General features: G+C 42.4%; 1 protein-coding gene across 1 annotated transcript in view; it reads right to left on the reverse strand.

Moving 5' to 3' along the window:
• CEMIP2 (cell migration inducing hyaluronidase 2) overlaps positions 1-12,544 on the reverse strand; it is a 55,282-nt gene extending 42,738 nt beyond the window's left edge. Inside the window, exons 1-2 of the mRNA XM_054178001.1 lie at positions 12,456-12,544; positions 2,010-2,346 (exon numbers count right to left, since the gene is read on the reverse strand). Coding sequence (XP_054033976.1) covers positions 2,010-2,334 — 325 coding nt within the window. The 5' untranslated portion in view covers positions 2,335-2,346; positions 12,456-12,544. The remainder of the gene's footprint in view (positions 1-2,009; positions 2,347-12,455) is intronic.
• Between the last annotated feature and the right edge of the window lie 8,033 nt (positions 12,545-20,577).

The raw sequence follows: 20,577 nt of genomic DNA on the forward strand, positions 1-20,577 counted from the left end.
AAAAATGTATGCCATCTCCTTAGACTTTTAAAGCATAAAGGGACTCTTATTTTATGGGTGCTGCACTTTGGCCACAGCAACCCCATGCAGAGCTACAGGCTGGGGTCAGAGTGGCTGGAGAGCTCCCAAACAGAGAGGGACCTGGGGGTGCTGATTGACAGCCGCCTAAACATGAGCCAGCAGTGTGCCCAGGTGGCCAACAGGGCCAATGGCATCCTGGCCTCTATTAGGAATAGTTTGGCCAGCAGGAGCAGGGAGGTCATTGTGCCCCTGTACTCTGCATTGGTTAGGCCACACCTTGAGTCCTGTGTCCAGTTCTGGGCCCCTCAGTTTAAGAAGGACATCGAAACACTTGAACGTGTCCAGAGAAGGGCAACAAGGCTGGTGAGAGGCCTTGAGCACAAGCCCTATGAGGAGAGGCTGAGGGAGCTGGGATTGTTTAGCCTGGAGAAGAGAAGGATCAGGAGTGACCTCATTGCCCTCTACAATTACCTGAAAGGTGGCTGTAGCCAGGAAGGGGTTGGTCTCTTCTCCCAGGCAACCAGCACCAGAACAAGGGGACACAGTCTCAAGCTGCGCCAGGGGAGGTTTAGACTCAAGGTGAGGAGAAGGTTCTTCACTGAGCGAGTCATTCGTCATTGGAATGGGCTGCCCAGGGAGGTGGTGGAGTCACCGTCCCTGGAGGTATTCAAGAGGAGATTGGATGTGGCACTTGGTGCCATGGTCTAGTCATGAGGTCTGTTGGGACAGGTTGGACTTGATGATCCTTGGGGTCTCTTCCAACCTTAGTTATACTGTGATACTCCACAGCACATAAGAATACCCCACTTCCACTAAAACCATCATCAAAATCTACAAGTTTTAGTTGAGTATTGGTATCCAAACAGAAATGTCCCTCCTCGTCCTCCAAAGTACTTCTCAAACAGCTATGTCCTAAATCACCCTGCAGCCTTCTCTTGATCTTGGCTGTAACTGAACTACTTACTGCAGGTATGTATCCCTCTTACCAAAGATTTGGATCACACATAGCAATAACTTTCCATTTATTACTCCCTCAGTTTTGTTGGTTTGTTTTTCTTTTCACAATTATTAGGAAAACTTCATCCAAGAAGAGATCTTAGCAAGCCACCAAGAGTGCTCTGGCTGGATGTGTGCATTCATTTTGTACTGTCATCTGAAATCCTCAATTGATTACTTGATTTGTTCAGCCTGTGTTGCATTGACTCGGGAAACTGAACCTTTCCAGTAACTCCACCAAAAGACACTGAGGAGTCTAAGTCCGTTGTTACAACAGCCAAAAGGGTTTTTTTCTTCTGTCTTAACAAAAAGCAAAACAACAAAACAATCCATGCTCCAAACTATACTACCAACCGTTAGCACCTCATAGCAGCTTCTAGCAGAATTTGGCCACTGAGAGATCAGTAGGTACTCACATCACCTGTTCATGCTTTGTAACACTGACATTTGGGACATGACAGGTGTCCAGTTTTTTAGGATGAGCTGAAGAAAATCAGGGCTAATAGATTAAAAAAAGGTGGACCTAATCTGTTTATATACAAAACTAACATATAATGCTGGTCTAAGTTCTCACAGATTTTAAAATATTCTTACTTTAATGCTCTTTTGCTACCTTTGTTAGTCACTGCTTAGACAGGATTTCATTCTGACTGCAATTTGTGAGCACATCAAACAATGTTCTTCTGCAGACAAAATTAATTACACTTCACACCATTTATACTTCTTTCCCCTTCACCAGTAGTCTTTCTTTACTGCTGCCTTTTTGCTTCATGTGGGTAAATCAAATCAAAATAAAAGAATATAAAAATCACACTAGCAACAGAAAGAGGAGCTGATCTTAGCCCCCAGGTATTGCTTCCCTCTATGTTAAAGCTGCAGTAAGCATCCTATTTTTGCACTTAACTTCTAACACTAATCTCAAAGCTGAATTACTGAATTCTGTTCTCAAGTACTGAAACTTCTAGGATGATTTTGTTCACAGAAGAACTTACCATCTGGAGCATATTTTGATGCTATTCCCAAAAAAATCCCCAGTGCAACAAAAAGTGAAAGGCTAGAAATGGCAAAGCAAATGAGAGTATTTTTATGCCTGTTGGCTTCTGCCTGGCGGTGGTGCTGATCCACTGGTAAGGATGGGAGTCTTGTCCGTGCTTCTTGTCTTGCAGAGGTAAATTCGGCTGCAGCATGGCTCTGTGAAGGTGGTGGGGGTCGGAGAGGGGCAATTCTCCCCGGCACATACCCTGAAGACCTGTGACTGCTCCCGTTCTGAGGCCGGAGAAAAGCAGGGGAGTTCCCCCTGGCATCAGTGTCTTGCATGTTATAAAGTCACTGGAGGATGCACACACAAACACACAGGGGAAAAAAATAAGAGACAAGCGTTCAGAATACAGGAGTACAACATATAAAAGAAGAAAAGAAAACAAAAAACCAATTTAAAGCCACAGGCTAATTTAAGAGCAGCCACTGAAACTGTGGCTATTTACAAAGTATGAGTCACTCAGTTACTACTGGTCATTTGCTGTGGTGTAAGGGCTTGAAACAAGAGGATATGTATCTTCAACAGTATTAAACTCAAAAGCATCTGCTATGAAACACAGCACAGCACATACTATTTCTTTGTAGTTCCACTACATATTTTTCACAGAGAAAAAGTTAACTTGTACTAAGCAGTTAAGAGCCAAGCTGAACAATGAGAAAACTAGCAACCCCTTCTTCCTCATAGTTATGCAAAGAATGCCTAAATGCATTTCTTCTGCACACAGAAGCTGAACAAACTCCTCATTGTTTCCTCTTACGGAAAAGAAGCTGAAAGAGACAAGCCTTCCTCCCATGCTGGAAGCTGTAAGAGGCATTTAAATTTAATACATAAATACCAAACACAAGTATATTTGTATTCATTCTGTGTGCAACTTAGTCAACCCTTTTAATTAGCTGAGGCATATAAAGCCCGCAAGCTCTTAATTTACTCACAGCAGGACCCAGTTGCTAGTAAAGATGCATCACGAATGGTCCTGTAAAAGTCACCTGCATCTTGTTCAGCAAATCTTGCGTTCTTTTCATTGCTGAGAAGAATTGCACAAGAAGCCTGAATGACTGCTCCATATTTCTGCAACTATCTCCTAGAAGTGAATGATACTTCTATTTCACTTACTGGTATTGTTTCCATCTTGCTCTGAAGCAACCAATGAGGGAAAGCCTACTTCAAAACATCATTGCCTGGTCCATACTTGCCACCAGTTCTAACCTCCATTTTCTCAGGCTTTCTGGTCAACTCTGTTGCATTGTAGGAAGTATTCACAAAGCTAGTATGTTTATATATATATATATACACACACACATATATATTCTTAACTAACATTTTGCAGGGATTGGATTTTGGAAGAAGGCTGCTAAAATAAATCTTGCAGGACATGTATGTATAAGTCATGTGTATTAAATTTCAAAATGAATTATGAAAATAAAAACTACCAATAAAAGGAAGAGCATAAAGATCTTCTTTCTCTTCTATTAACAAAAGGAAGTTCCAGATACTCTAAAGTGCCAGGCACACTGGCGAAGGAAAAATGTGACAACTAATTTTATTCTGAGAAGTAGCAAAGGAGCCTTTTGTCTCACATGCCATAAAATCTGATACTGCACTGTTTCAAGGCAAAAGAGTTATTATGGAACAGACTGGATTACCCTTTCATTGGAGACAATGCTTCTCCAGATGTATGCACAATTACAATGCAGGCACTGAAACATTAACTGGAGTAGCTGTCCCACAGTGTAAAAACTATGCCAAGTCCTTGAGCAGCGTTTCTCACACCTGCTTATTGTAGCAAATTGATTTTCGACATTTTCCTTTCTATTCTTTGACAAATCATTTCTCAAACCTAATCCTCTGCTTTCAAACTTCACTGTTCATTGTGGAGCAGCTTGCTTTTACACTCATCTTTGAGCACTGAAAACTCAATCATTTCCATATTTTAGAAGTGGTGTTAAAATCAGATGCAGTATTTATGTCTTGTTGAAAGAAATACTATAGTATATTTTTTATCAAAAATTGAAAGAAATACAATCCAGCACTGACATTTTTCTGTGGTTTGGACCCTTAACTCCTTAAACTTAGTTTAACTAACCTATAAATTTAGTTTTGCAGATGGTACCAAGCTAGGGGCAGGTGTTGATCTGTTAGAGAGTGAAAGAGCTCTGCAGAGGGACCTCGACAGGCTGGACAGATGGGCAGAGTCCACCAGCATGAGATTTAGCACATCCAAGTCCCGGGTTCTACACATTGGCCACAGCAACCCCATGCAGTGCTACAGGCTGGGGTCAGAGTGGCTGGAGAGCAGCCAGGCAGAAAGGGACCTGGGGGTACTGGTCGATGGTAGGCTGAACATGAGCCTGCAGTGTGCCCAGGCAGCCAGGAGGGCCAATGGCATCCTGGCCTGCATCAGGAACAGTATGGCCAGCAGGAGCAGGGAGGTCATTCTGCCCCTGTACTCAGCACTGGTTAGGCCACACCTTGAGTCCTGTGTCCAGTTCTGGGCCCCTCAGTTTAGGAAGGATGTGGAATTGCTGGAATGTATCCAGACAAGGGCAACAAAGCTGGTGAGGGTTTTAGAGCAGAAGGCCTATGAGAAGAGGCTGAGGGAGCTGGGGTTGCTTAACCTGGAGAAGAGTAGGCTCAGGGGAGATCTTATTGCTCTCTACAACTACCTGAAGGGAGGTTGTAGCTAGGTGGAGGTTGGTCTCTTCTCCCAGGCAACCAGCACCAGAACAAGAGGACACAGTCTCAAGCTGCACCAGAGGAGGTTTAGGCTGGAGGTTAGGAAGAAGTTTTACACAGAGAGGGCTGCCCAGGGAGGTGGTGGAGTCACTATCATTGGGGGTGTTTAGGAGGAGACTTGATAGAGTGCTTGGTTGCATGGTTTAGTTGATTAGGTGGGTTGGATAATAGATTGGACATGATGATCTCGAAGGTCTCTTCCAACCTGGTTTATTCTATTCTGTTCTATTCTATGCTCCTTATTAAAAACAAACAAACATACATCAGAGGGAACTGGTTCCTGCCGCCACGATGTCTTACACCCACTTAAGCATGAGGTCTCTTAAAGGAGCTTATGATCTGGGCATCTCCTCCCGATGGTGCAGTCCTAGACAAGGAAACCACCACTTTTACAACTGCATTGTCATATAGAGTGGCACAATATTTTACTTAACAGCTTGCTTCAGAGTTATTTCAGTAATTATTGCACAACATATAGCTGATCATCTTACCTAACAGAATTATACAGAATATAATCTGTATAAATCTGTTATTTGCCATGCCATTCAGGCAGGCTGCTATCTCAATATTCTCTAATTTCTCACCTCTCAGCCTTCAACAAGGTATCATGCAATATTTTCAAAATCATTACTCACCACAGGTTTCAGTCAGGGTCACACATATGTTTCCAGCTCACCAGTACCATGGAAGCTTGCAGCATAGATCCTACAGCACCTCAGTTAATTCAGCCCATGATGTACTCATTACCACCCATCTGCTGGAAGGCTACACTACTTGCATGTCACTTTTTTGCAAGCGTAATGCTACTTCACATAGTCCAGATATCTGTTTATGCACCCCTTCCCACAACATAAGCAACCACTTCTCATACTCATCATATCAGTTAACTTAGCTTGAACTTCCTTAAAAAAATCAGTGGTTACCTGCAAGTCTGGCTCTGCCAAGACAGCATCTGTGTTGTGTGGACAGCAAACTCCAGCAGGCAGACAGCAATGAGTCACTGAACAGGCTGCAAGTTCTCCAGTCCCCTCACTATACTTCACTACTTCTAACTTGCACCCAGGTTGTTCTGTAGTGCCGGAAACTGGAAATACATTCACTGTACAACCAAGGGATAGCATCTGAAGCTCTTGAGACATGAATGTGCACTGAAAGCAAGCAGCATGCTCCAACTGTTACTCATTTGGGGGCTGGTTTCCTGGAAAGAAATCTGATGCTTTCAGAACATCACCTGATGCCACCCAAAACATGAGAAACATAGCAAGACACTATGCTTTTCTGCTGTCAAATGCTTAGTGTAACAAAACACGTCAAATGCACTAGAGAATTCCAGCACCATGGCACCTTCTCAAAATTCTGTAAACAAAGTATACTTACTTCCATGCAGTGCACAGAAATTAATGCTTCCCTTAAAGCATATTTTAAGGATGCACAGATCACAGGTCTTTAAAATAACAGAGAAACTAGGAAAAAACGACCACTTTTGTGGCTCTGGGCTATCAAACACCACCAGCTGTACTGCTGACCTATTATCACACAATTTAATCTCAGAGTGTACCATTAAGGAAGGATGGGAGAAAGCTACACACATCAAGAAAAGTATTTCCTCATGCAACAGAGCACCACTTTGGTTACTGCCACTTTCCTGGCACAGGCTCTTGTCTGGTATGAGATCAAAGGGCAGTAATAAACCCAGGAGAAAGGAAAGGTATAAGAAGTCAGTATTGAAAAGCTTCTAACTAGCTGCAATTACTGAACAGAAAGCAGCATAAACCAAACTCCCAAAATATGAATATTTCAGGTCTCCAAGCTGGTCAACTACAACAGAAATGCTAATTTCAGGACAATGTTTCAAGTGCCGCAGAGGTCCCAAATTCAACAAATCTTAATCACACAATTAGGAAAATCAGTGGTGCCCTGTAGACATACGGAATGCTCTCATACTTTCCCACGTGGTTTCATATGTTCTTCCACTGCCTGGCTTTGAAATTACACATAGCCACTACAGTAATAGACAACATGCCTGTAGGAACCTACTTTTCCACCCACTTGTGCAAAAGCTGGAAAGAATACATACACTGTAAAACACATTAATACAGTGAGGTAAATCTTAGAAATCACAACATTTGCAACAGCCATTACCATTCCATCTGACTTAAAACCACCTAAAACCTAGATATCTTCTACATGTCTAGTCTAGACATCTTCTGTTACATGCATTGTATGCTGCATGCTGCCACAGTTCTTCCTTGCCCAGAGATTTCAGAGGAAAGTCAGAGGATAAATAGCAACAGTCAGTGAGAAACATAGAACCATGGCAAGAATGATAAAACTTAGTCCAAAATATGTTACACTTCACCAGATGTTCTAAATTCCCTATTGATTTCTACTTATTTCTTCGACACACAGAAAACACACAAAATTACATGATATACAACCAGTGGAAACTACTTCATCTGAGGACCACATTTGCTAAAATGGATCTTTCCAAAGTATCATAGATCAAGAGGCAGAAATGTAAGCATGTATAATATTTACAGTGTGAGAAGAAATCTGGACAGAAGTAATCTTTATCAGCAGATATAATAAAAACTTTTGAGCACCAAAGACTCTGCCCATGTCAGACGCAAATTTCAAACCTACACAGGCAGGGAATGTTTAATTACTTATGTTTAGGTGATATGCAAAACAACATAATTATTGTCTATGGAACTGAAAGGATGCTGGGACAGGAGTGTAGGAGGGATAGGGTAAGGAGCTGTGGGAGAAATCTAAGAGGAAAATAAAACCAGATGTTTTGCATTTGAGGTTATGTAAACTTCTTTATTCTACAATATAAAAAAATGGACCCTCTTGCAGTGACTTTGGAGACCTAAGTTGAATGCACTGTGTAGGACCTCCCAATTGCCAAGAAAGGTTTCCCCAAATCCTCGCTGTAAGTGGGGCTCCCTAGCAAGGGCAAAGTATCAGGGCAATTACAGTATCACAGTATAACTAAGGTTGGAAGAGACCCCAAGGATCATCAAGTCCAACCTGTCCCAACAGACCTCATGACTAGACCATGGCACCAAGTGCCACGTCCAATCTCCTCTTGAACACCTCCAGGGACGGTGATTCCACCACCTCCCTGGGCAGCCCATTCCAATGACGAACGACTCACTCAGTGAAGAACTTTCTCCTCACTTCGAGTCCAAACCTCCCCTGGCGCAGCTTGAGACTGTGTCCCCTTGTTCTGGTGCTGGTTGCCTGGGAGAAGAGACCAACCCCTTCCTGGCTACAGCCACCTTTCAGGTAGTTGTAGAGGGCAATGAGGTCACCCCTGATCCTTTTTTTCTCCAGGCTAAACAATCCCAGCTCCCTCAGCCTCTCCTCATAGGGCTTGTGCTCAAGGCCTCTCCCCGGCCTTGTTGCCCTTCTCTGGACACGTTCAAGTGTCTCAATGTCCTTCTTAAACTGAGGGGCCCAGAACTGGACACAGGACTCAAGGTGTGGCCTAACCAATGCAGAGTACAGGGGCACAATGACTTCCCTGCTCCTGCTGGCCACACTATTCCTAATACAGGCCAGGATGCTATTGGCCCTGTTGGCCACCTGGGCACACTGCTGGCTCATGTTTAGGCGGCTGTCAATCAGCACCCCCAGGTCCCTCTCTGTTTGGGAGCTCTCCAGCCACTTTGACCCCAGCCTGTAGCTCTGCATGGGGCTGCCATGGCCAAAGTGCAGCACCCGGCACTTGGACTTGTTAAATGCCATCCCATTGGACTCTGCCCATCTGCCCAGTCGGTCAAGACTGGTAAGGTATCTTTCTTAATCACTACAGCTATCCTTATGTAGAAATAATTACCGTCATATATTTTATCCTTTTACTATGTTATTATTTTGCTTGTTCCTCTGCTGTTATACACATAAATGAAAGATAAGTTTACTTTCTTGAATTTGGTGTCTCTGTCCCTTGTGCTAACCTCAACAGGCAAAATATAATTGGCATCACGGACAGGATTTGAAGAACAAATGTATTGTGTGAATGTTAGGATTTGTGTTTAAGCAGAGGTAGAATCTTTAAGAAAATCCCAGTCAAGAATCTTTTCTATGTTTCTACTTGGATTCCCACCATTCAGCAATACAACCTACCACTTATAACCATGAGAGCCCAAAGCCTTAGAGATAACAGCCCTGTGAAAAAAGTTTCTATACCTAAGCCAATGCAAGATAACTGCAACACCCTCTACTGCTCTAGGGTATCACAGGAGTCACATATCTATGCAAGTTGAGAGACTGGTGAATACTGTAGAGAGATTTAACTTACATGACATAAAACTATTGCACAATTTTAGAAAAGATGACTTCCCATCATTTTCCTTTTGTAAAAATCACAGAGTATTCAAAATATCTCAAAACAGAAGCAAGCCTTCAAAAATAAGCAAAACAAAGCCTTATAATCCATCATAAAGCATGCACTCTGCTGAGCTGGTGTCTGCTTTCATAGTTTGGATTACTGTGGTAAATTCCTTCCTACAAAACTCGAAGACCTTTACATCCAACAGCCAAGTCCTGTAATATCCTGCCAGGTACAGCAAGTCATTTTGCCTGTCTACTCTTTTTCTCTCCCCCTTTTTAGTTTTTTCCCTCTCTTCTTAATCCCATGCCAGAAAGATAGAACAGCTACTAGTACACTCCCTTTTGTTAACCTACACAGCAACAAAGGAATGAAACCAGTTACAAGTTCCAAAGCATACGTTCTCCAACAACTTCAGTATTTCCTTTCCACATGGGCAACACATAATTTTTCCACCCTTATATCTTTCTTCAAGGTAAATATTTCCTAATCACTCTCAATTTTCTCAGTATTACTATTCCAAGAAAGTATTTCTGTGGATTTCTACACACACATCCGCTAACAATTCCATCCATCCTGCCAAAAAACATCTCAACTGAATCAGTAGTAAAATCTTTTCCTGTAAAAGTAAGATGAGAATCGATCTAGTCCAACCATGATTTGATTCCAAACAAGACACTTGCTAATGCAAAGAATGAACTTTACTGATATACCTCACACTATGCTCTCATATACTTTTTTTTTTTACATACAGAAAGTAAGATTTAAGAGATTATAATTAATTTTCCCATTAACATCTGTCTGCAGTTTTTCAAACATCAGTGCAAGCACACAGAAAGTAAAGAACGGAGTTGCCAAAAGCACAGTGGCGACAAGCCTCCTTGCAGAGATGCATAATGTGTCCTGTCAGCTTCAGGAATCACTTTAACTGTGTGGAGGCTGTAGTGTTAGCCTCCAGCAAAACACAGGGAAGAGGTTAAGAGGTTCCTTCTCCCAAGCTTGCTTACAGTTTCTGTACAAGGCAGAACAAAGAGGAGGTGGAGATCTGATCCTGGCATAGAGAGTGTCAGTGCTTTCCTAGGAGGAAGGAAAGCAAGCTACCTCATACTCAACAGGTAAGACAAACAGAGTCACTGAATAACATCCTTCACATTTCTAATACCCATCTTGCTTTCCTCACATGAAGGAAGAATAATGACCTGTAGAACACTACTAATTTTCTGCAAGACTTCCACAGCAAGAAGCTGGCTGAACTGACTTCAAAATTCAGAAAAACAGTACACTAAAACTGTAGTAAAGATTCTTCTGCAATGTGCTGGACACATGAGACAGAAGACAATTACTATGTTTAGTATTAAAAGCCAATCAATAAGCTATCTGCAATTAAAGACTATTTCTAACCCTGATCATCCAAGGTATGTAGGCATCTATTATCACCTTCAGTGACAAAAACATTTTCAGACTGAAAGCACTTGTTCCATGGCATTCTATCTTTACTCAAGGAAAAAAAAAAAAATCTCCTAACCTGCTCTCAAGTACAAGATACTCAAATATGTACCAACTGAGCTAAAAAAAATAAAAATCAAGCTGCAAAATAACTGCGGAAGCCTCACAGTTTGTTCTTCAAGCTTCTAGGAACAGTAGATCTCCTCATGCTGCAACTGTTTTTATATTCACACCTTAAAAGAAAAACAACCTTTTTGTTCCCCTATCCTGGTTTGTCAATGTGGAAGAAATGTGAACAGTGTCATCAAATGGTAACTCTTCCAGTCACAGGATCAGTTACAGCTGGGAAACCTTTTGTGGTTTTTACAGGGCCTACTGAAAACAAGTTTTTCCACACAGGGGTCACCATCCTCTTAAGCTTAGAGTCTCCACCAATTAGCAACAAACCTGATGAACAGAGTGAGAGTTTCCACCCAACTCTCGCCACCACTTTCCCCACAAAATACTGTGGGACTACAGTGTTAGTGTTCATAATTATAAAAAAAAAAAAAACAACCCACACTAAAAAAAAGTCAATCCACAGCTCAAAACTGCACATGCCACAGGTATGGTTCACATCAGATGCTGAATTTCAGAAGACACTTCTGCAATGTCACTTTAGCAGGGACCTTGCAGCAGACCTATGTATTCCCTCCTTCCCTTTTTTATTACTGAATCTCTTTGTAGCTAGAAGCATTACTTGTGATTTACAGAATGTCTTCTGGATACTTAGCCTAGCTTGAGTACCCAGAATATGCTCTGCTGGATGCTGTATCAGTAGGAGGAAAGCAAGAGGAGCAGGCCAGCAAAAACTGTCTAGCAGACTTCTCATTCATGCAGGCAGTGCACAGGGTCCATACAGACAAAGCACCTCCACAGACACCTAAGAACAAAGATGAACCTCCCCTCCTCTCTGCTGCTACCCATGGGCCATTTCACATCAGTAATGCAGATATGCTGTTACAAATATAATTTCTAAGATTCATCAGAATTTCATTGATGCCATGCTAAAATTCGAAACACTGGTGTATCTACTTTATTGTATTGTATTTGTCAAGCCCCAGGCACTATTTTATTACAACCATTCGAGAACATAAAATTTCCTTCTTTTTAAAGAATCCGTGGCCCTAATTCAGGTTTAAAATACAAAGAAGGACAGTATCCTCAGCACACGTGCCTCATTTAAGATGAGACGGAGCACAAATGCGGTTTTTGCCCCATAGCCTCTTTTATTAGAGGGACCGAGATACATAACTCCCGCTCTGCGTTTTCCAAGCCTCTGGGCAAGTGCAGGCTACGAGTTACTGAGCCCACCAAACGCAACCCGTAATAACCCAGGCCCTAGGGAATGTCCATCAGGACGGGCCCTAGCCGAGCTACCGCCGTGGGAATTGTCTGAGCCCATCCTTGCCTCCCAGCGCCGTTCCAGGAGCACCTAATCAGGAGAGCTGGCTACAGCCATGAAAGCCCGCACACAGACCCCGCCGCGGCACCTGCCGTGAGAGCCGCGGACGACCAGAGAGCCCACACCTGCCGGCAAGGCGGCCGGCGACAGGGACATACGCCGGGGGCACAAGCCATCTCCACGCCCCCGACGCGTTCGGACGACCCTGGGCCGAGCAGAAGACTGATCAGGGCAGCCGCAGCTGCGCCAACCCCCCGCCAGCCGCTCCCGCTCCCTTCTCCTTTCTCTCTTCTCTCCACTCCCTCCCCTCCCGCCGGCCCCAGGAACAAAAGAGGCCCGCGCCCCGACAGCTCGCCCGCGCAAGCAGCCCAGTCCCGCCGCTGCCTGAGCTCGCTGCCAGAGCCGGCCCCGGCCTCAGTCCCGGCGAGGCGTGCACTCACCTGGGCCCAGCGCAGCCGAGCATTCAGGGTGGCGGCATGGCCCGCCCCGGACACGGCGGGAAGCCGCCCAGCTGCTCCCCACCTCCCGCCGCTCCCCACCCCGGCTGCCGCCCTTACGCAATTGGCGGCGGCCCCAGCCCCCCCGGGGCGATGATCCCCGGCCCCGAAAGGAGGCGGCTGCGCCCCGCCACCGCGGCTCCTCCTCCTGTCGGCCCCCGTCACACGTCAAGAGGAGGAGCTGCGCCTCCTGCTCCTCGCACCGCGTCGGGACCTCCCGCCCCGCTCTGCTCTCCCCTGGCCTGCCCGGTGCTGCGCGTCAGCTCCGGCGGCGCTATGACTTTCTTTGACCGCTGGAGCGGTCGCGCCGCTCCCAGCCTGGGCCGGTCTGGCCCGACCTTGGAGGTGGGTGGCAACCCTGGGTCCGGCAGGAATGCAGCTGCACCGGCTCTCCCTCTCAGCTGCTGGGAAGTGACTGTTGTGCCGCTTCCTGCAGGCTTGGGTCTGTCGGGGCGGGATCAGCCGCTGGAGCGCTTTGCAGCAGTGCTCTAACCCAGGGGTCTCCTCCGGGCGCCGTGGAAAAAACCCTGATTTGTAGCCAAAATGCCCAACACAGCGTGGGATGCCCATACCTGATAAAATCAAATATCCACGGTATTGATACCTCCCCAGGTGATGCCAGGGGAGGTATCAAAGGTCCGAGTTGCTCGAGAAGGAGGCAAAGGAGCAGCAGGGGGACACAACGTGCTGTCCCCGTAACGACAGCAGGGATGGGGACACGCGAACTAAATGAGGGGCAACACTGGAGAAAAGCAGGAAGGTATTAAGCAGTTACCAGTACTAGGCTTACTGGGCTGAAAGGAAATGAAGAATAAAGTTACTTACAGTAGTCGTAGCCCGGGCAGCCTCTGACCTGGGGAAAGAGCTGCCTGAAGACTGATTCCACTTTCTGAGTTTTGTTTTTTTGTTTGTTTGTTTAAGTCTGATTTGGAGTAAAATCAAACTAAACTCACTTTTTTTTTTTTTTTTTTTTTTTTCCCCTCTGAACTTCAAGGAACTCGTGCATGCAGCTGTTCCACAGCAAAGAACATCAATCTTTAGAAACTCAGATGGACTGTGAAGTGCTAGAACATACCTTTGCCGTCGACCCAGAGCTCAGCTTTGAAGTAGATCTGACAACCGGCTTCTCTTAAATTTGGGACCTCCCACCGTTTCCAGTACACCGAGGTTGGGCCAAACCCATGACAAATCAAAACCAAAAAAGACCGGGGGGAAAAAAAAAATGACCAGCCTGAACAGATTCAAAATGCTTTCAATTAAATTGTTTGGAAAATGGAGCCATCATTTTTCAAAATAATTATTTCCTTGGGAAAATTCCAGACAGCTGGAAATTAAGTGATAACTCATTTATACTCCTATAAATGCTACCCCAAGTAACTTCAGTTCGAGGGATTTCGCCTTTGTTTACCGGTAAGCATAGCTTCTGTTTGCCTACAGCATACGGAGACACCTAGTGACTAAATAATGAACTGCAATCCAACTTTAATTAAAGTCTCGCCGATTATAATGGGACACTTCGATTGCCGTATTTCAGTAGGACTGCAACCCTGCAGCAACCGGCTACACCACAGAACAGTGGTGGCTGTAGGCATGGTCTGTGACAGAAGAAGCAGCTGCATTCAGGCAGTGGTGACTGCAGCTGTGGTCTTGCTGTGATGCCTGAGCTTCAGGCCATGGCTTTCAAGTCTGAGATTTAGAGTACTTGACTCAAGATGGATATTTGTCTCTATAGAAAGAAAAATATTTGAGACAGTTCTTAGCTTGTCCTTCTCACAAAAAACAGTGAAGGAAGCACTTAGGTGTATAAGTAAGGCACTTTGATCAGGTATCTGTATTTCTGTTCCTCCTTTTTTAGCCAGGAGCACAATCTCTTACAGAATAGAATTATCACCCAAGAGCTATAATTTTCTTAAGTGGTGGATGCATTTGAACAAAACAATCTCCCCAAACCCAAAAAATTATACTTGAAGGTTACCTGAGTATTTGAAATGTCTGTATCAAACCCAAATGGCATGCTGCAGCTTTCTATCTCCATTGTATGTCTTTCACTATACTGGGTTTAGGCAGACAAAATCTTGTCCAAGTGTGTAACCCAAAGACTGAAAATGGCAGAAGACAGACTTGAAAGAGGTCATTGACGCCATCACTGTGGTGTGGTAACTTCAAAATAAACAAGAAGGAAGCTAACTTCTCCTGAGCAAAAGAGCAGAAGATGGAAGTGATAGTATGTCCAGTTACTATTTAAAATCATGTCCTATTTTCTGAACTCTCATCCATATCCTTGAGATTTAGAAAATCTTAGTGTTGGTCTGTTGAGATGAGAGCAAACATACACATTTCTTCCCTTATTTAAGCCTTTTTAGCTTAAATGTGGTAATACCTTTTCTATATAGTAGCTGTGGTTTAAGTTATATTAAACAAGCATTTTCAGTTGCAACTCTGGCAGTCTAACACATTGGGGCACCCAAAAAAAAATATATTAAAAAAATCCTCAAATAATACAGAGACTGCTTAGGTGAAGGGAGGTTTGCTCTTGGTTAAGGGCTTTTCCTACTTTGACATCATGCTCTGACTTGTACTTCAACCAAAGTTAAGTGCAGTTAATGAACTGTAACAAGAGCTTAAGGGAGAAGACAAGAATTTAAAACATGCACTGTTATGTGGCAAACATATTCACTACAGAGTTTGAAGTCTGGGATTAGTCTTTTCTTACCTTACACAAAGTCTTAAGCAGTGGCAATGATTCTCCCACACAGCGTTAATGCTGACAGGACACATGGCCTCAAAACTGCAGCATCTGCTCTGGGTGCTTCAAGAACTTCACCAGCTTCCTGGTATATAATTTCCTACAAATTGTTTGCCAGACTTTAGCTGAGATTTGGAATACCTATGATCATTTGTGTTTCATCTCATGTGCTTGTTTTTATTAATTGTTAATATTTCTGTGCAATAATGTCCTAATTTTTTTCCCTTTATCTTATTTTTTATATAAAGAGAGTATGATTTTGCTTCAGACTCTATGAAATTCACAAGAAGAAAAGCAGAGCTTAAACCACAGATTTCTCATCTGTACTTAGACTGGCAGATACATACAAGTAAGCCAGATACATGACAAAACTGTGGTGTTTTAATCTTGGAGAAAAATGGGGAGTCTGACTTCCCCTATAGAGAAATGCATTCTAAGTGCTTTATTACATATCTGATTGAAGAGATAAAATAAATACTTTCGTAAGTATAAATGCTCAGGAATACTACATAATTTGAAAGCATTAATAAATACCTCTGGAAAAGAACAAAGCTATAATGCTTCCAGGCAGTTGCCAAAAACAGATGTGGGAAGTGTGGAAAGCCTGTGTTTGCCAGTAACTTACTTCCTCCAGGAAGACAGAGGTAGGAGTATTTTCTGTCTTTGAAAATGTAGGTGACATGCAACTTTGTGACTCTGAGATAATGTTTATTTCCATGGTATTAAATCCAGTTTTGAAACAGAACTTTTGTCAAACACTGCAAGACATGTTTCTTTTTTTCTATTTTATAAAAACTTCTCTAAAATCCAATGAAAACACTTTTGACACATTGAAAGCATCCCAAGCATGGAATAAGGCAGCTATGTTGCTGACCTTGTTTTGCACTTAAGGACATAAAACAAGGGGTTTTTTTCCAGCTTTTTTTTTTTTTTTTTTGTCTACACAGTATGTCACCAGAGAGCTGACTGAATATTTTTCTTTTTGGGAAAGAACACATACAAAGGCTAATCACTTTCACAGGAAAAGTTATCCATTGGATTCCATGCATAGGCTATCATCCTGACCCTTGTTGTTTTTCTAAAAAAACGAAACACCGCAAAACAAACCACAAAAAACCCCCATCAAAAACCACACATGCAAACCCCACAAAACAAAAAACAAAAACCCAAACCCCAAACCAACAAACCAATGAACCAAAAACCCCACAAACAAACAAAAATACCCACAAAAAAACTAAGCTCCCAGGAAATTGTGTTATATGATTAACAGCCAAATGTAAAAACAAAAGTATTTGTTGTCCATCAAAAGTGAATCCTTTGATTCTCAGAGCTGCATTTGTAGTGCTGAAGAACATGCATCACCTTGAACAACTGGAAGTAAAAGCTGAGATATTCCATAATCTGAGAAATCATACCATTTTTCAAAGTCACACCCTAAACCAAGAGGTTAAGGTGAAAGCACATTGTCAGTTACTGAATTTTCAGATCCATTCCTTAAAAAAAAAAATAAAATTATATTCAAATAGAACTCCCTGTACCAGACTACAGGTTCATCTAGTAAAGCAGCTTGTTTCCAACAGCAGTTGATAACAAGACTATGAGAGTATTAAAAAAATAGTTTAAAAAACCCCATACATAAGCACTTGGTGGACTACTTCCCTGTTGCCCAGTGATTTGCAGGTCTGTATCACTGTTCATATACTCTTTTTACCAGCTTCTGTTAAAGCAATCTGTTGCTTTCTGAACTCACGTCATTTCCTGGCATACATGACATCCTGTGACAAGGAGTTCTGCAACATAACTGCAACATATTTCTTCTTGTTAGAAGAAACACCTCTTTCAGTTGGGTTTCCGCTTACTTGTTTCATTATAGTTCTTATGTTGAAAGAAAGTGTCATTCCTTATTCACCTTCTCCATGTCATCACATTCTCCCATACCATTGCTTTTCCAATCTAAACATATTAACATAATGTATTTCTTTGTCCCTCACAGGGAAGCCGTTTTGTATCTTGCCATCCGTATTACTCTTACTAGTTTTGCTGGTTGGTTTTTGTTTGTCTGTTTGTTTGTTTGTGGTTTGGGTTTTTTTTAAAGATGACAGAATCAGAATTTCAGTAGGCTCCAGAATATGGCCACCCTGGGTTAAAAAAAACAACAAACCAAAAACCAAAGACCAAAGAAACAAACAAAATGTTTTCTCTTTATTCTCTTCTGTCTCTAAACTATCTCTAAAAGTCTTCTTGCTTTGTTGGTGACCACTGAATATTGAGCTGAGATACACTTAATAGTATTCATTGTAATGCCAAGACATTATTTCTGAAGAGTAACTATTTAGAGCTCATAATTGTGTACATAAAATTTATTTAGGATTTGTCAACAACTTTTTAAGTACCATATGGTACCATGGTCAGATTAGTCAATTTTTAAGAAGGAACTGTCCTTCTGAATAACTACATGTTTTATCAGTTACAGAACAGGACAATGCAACATACCAGCTCTTCTAAAGAAAACAGAACATCACTTCCCCACTGCCTCCTCAAACACTGTCATTTCATTTTAGATAAACAATGATGGGGGAATGAAATCAGGAAAAATACCTAATGAAGTATGTAACATGGTCAAGGCAAGACAGTGTTGTCCTCAGTGCAAGCTTGCCATTCTTTACACACTTAAGGCTAGATACCACTAGATCAGGAAGTTTGTTTTCTGCTGACTTCTTATTTTCTCTTGCTACCAATCTATTGTTTATTGTTTCTCCCTTGCTTTTTGGTTCCAGTCCCTTCCCCTATTGCCTGTTGTATTGCAGCAGAAGCACATTTACTAAGCAAGCCAGATGTACGTGTTGGACTGACACCAACATTTTACAGTTAAATCCTGCTTCCAAAAATTCCATGGAGCAAGCTGCATGGAAAAAGAAGGAAGGAAAAAAAAAAAAAAGGAAAAAGGAGCAAAACTACAGCTAAGAACAGATTTCATGTTTGTACACAATGTGTCCAAAACAGTAAAGATCAGACAATGATTTCTCAGCTGAAACTTCAAGCTGAGCATACAGATAGCACAGTATCTGTCAAAGCAATTTTATCCATGTCTGCATTAGGCAAACCACAGATTTTATGGAAATGAAAAACTTAATTGTAATTTAACCCAAGCAAGCCCTGGGGAAAAAAAATGCTAAAAAAGCTGAGGGTCCAAAAAAAACCCACCTCAAAACCAAGCCTTCAGAGAATCAGAGGGTATGACTCCACAGGAACAGATATTGAATTTAAAAAGTCCTGCTGGCTTTACATATCAGACAGCCTGTCTACAGGACTCATTTCACCAGTGTTTTCCACTAAGCTATGCAATGATCAGACTTTTCCATTGGTTCAGATCAAAATTTTGTGTCATCTTCTGGAAGTGCTCATTAACTGGAACATAAACCCTAAGACATTCACAGTCCTGCTAATCTAAAAGACAAAGAGTGGGATACTGTTGTTTCCCAAAGCTACAGGTGTTTTTAGGTCAAATCTCTTGCTATGAACACAGAATTGTTTATTACACAGTTATAGATATCAGGATATTTATTATTCTACTTAATTTCAGTAATCTAGTGTCTAACACTCAATGACCTTCAGAGGTCCCTTCCAACCCCTAACATCCTGTGATCGTGTGATCCCATGATCCCATGGTGGACCCACACTAGAACAGTCTCTTGCTGAAGGACTGCACCCAGTGGAAAGGACACATGCTGGAACAGTTGATTAATAATTGGACCCTATGGGAAGAACTGGTGCTGGAGAAGTTCATGGGTAACTGTCTCCTGTGCGTATGACCCCACATTGAAGCAGGGGAAGAGAGAAAGAAGGAAGCAGTAGGAGAGACAATGTGTGATGACGTGGCCTCAACTCCCATTCCACCCTCCTGTGCTTCTCAAGCAGAGGAGGTAGAGAAGATCATGGGTGAAATTGAGCTCAGGAAGAAGGGAAGGGTGAAGGAAGGGTATTTTTAAGATTTGGCTTTATTATCCTACTCTGACTTGATTGGTAATAAATAGAATTAACTTCCTCAAGCTGAGTCTGTTTGCTGTGACAGTAATTGATGAGTGATTTCTCCCTGCTTTTTATCTCAACCCATGAGGCTTTTGTTTACTTCCCGTCTTCTTAAGGAAGTGAAATGAGAGTGGCTGAGTGGGTACCTAGTGTCCAGTCAAGGCTGATGTGCCACAATCCATCTTTGTGGCATGTCATTGTAATGGAAATAATTTTAAAAGGCTTCTCACTGTTTAGTTTTGTAACAGCTTACCTCTAGTCAGCTTCACAATTTGTGTTGCCTGACACAAGTAATCAGCGAAAGAAAACACTCTTTGGTAATCAGAGAAATGAGACAATAAATCGTAAATTGTCTGAAAGTCAGTCCAGAAATCACCTTCACTTTTAAAACATCATCTTCAATGCAAAATGTTTATTTCATGTAGTAACAATTGTGACCGTTTGAGGCTTTGCCTTTAAGAAAGGGACAGTGCTGGGACACTCTGGCTGAATATTTTGTAAACATTGATATTCTAAACGAATTTCATTGAGATTTGTTCCCGTTAATTGGACTATTCTTAATCTAGATCTCAAGTTAGAGAAATATTTTATGATCTGAATAGAACTGTCATACGAAGGCACTTTTGTTTCCCATAGACTTGAACATGGCCAAGGCATAAGAGTCCTGGAAGTTCAGGAGAAAGTTCTTCAAGGCTTAAGGCTCTTCTGAACATTCACATAATGGTAGCAACAAAACAGCTTCATTTTATTATGGACTGAGCAAATGTAAAGCCTGAGACTACTACATCTGATGTTTAATTGACACTTGGCAATATATTTAATCTTCAGTTGATGCACTGAAATCCCCTCTGGATTGCAAATGTCCAAACCTCAGGGAAGTTGTGAAATTACAGAGGTCAAACCGTGATCTTTCCTGTCACATGCCCCTAGGTACCAAGCAGTTATAGCCTCAGGCACTAGTTCTTGAGCCCTCAAGCCACAGCAAGCAGAATCTCGGAATTAGTCCTGCATGTAGGAGCACATAAGGAAAAGTGCAAACTCAGGCACATTTGGTATTGTCAGCTCCCATGCCTCTTTCATTAGCTTGAAGTGTAATTTAATGTTTGCCTTATAGACTCTGTTATTTCTAGAAAGTTATGGTTACTTCAGAATTCAAGCTTACTTTTAAAAACCAAGAATTTTTAGCTTCTGTTTTGAAGCTGGAGTTTCACAGTAAAATGTGTGAAGGGTTAGAGCTGGCTGGCCACAAGATGAATGACAGCTGCTCTCTGTTAACCCCTCTCCTTTCCC

The sequence above is a fragment of the Dryobates pubescens genome, chromosome Z, assembly GCF_014839835.1.
Source record: "Dryobates pubescens isolate bDryPub1 chromosome Z, bDryPub1.pri, whole genome shotgun sequence".
NCBI classification, from domain to species: domain Eukaryota; kingdom Metazoa; phylum Chordata; class Aves; order Piciformes; family Picidae; genus Dryobates; species Dryobates pubescens.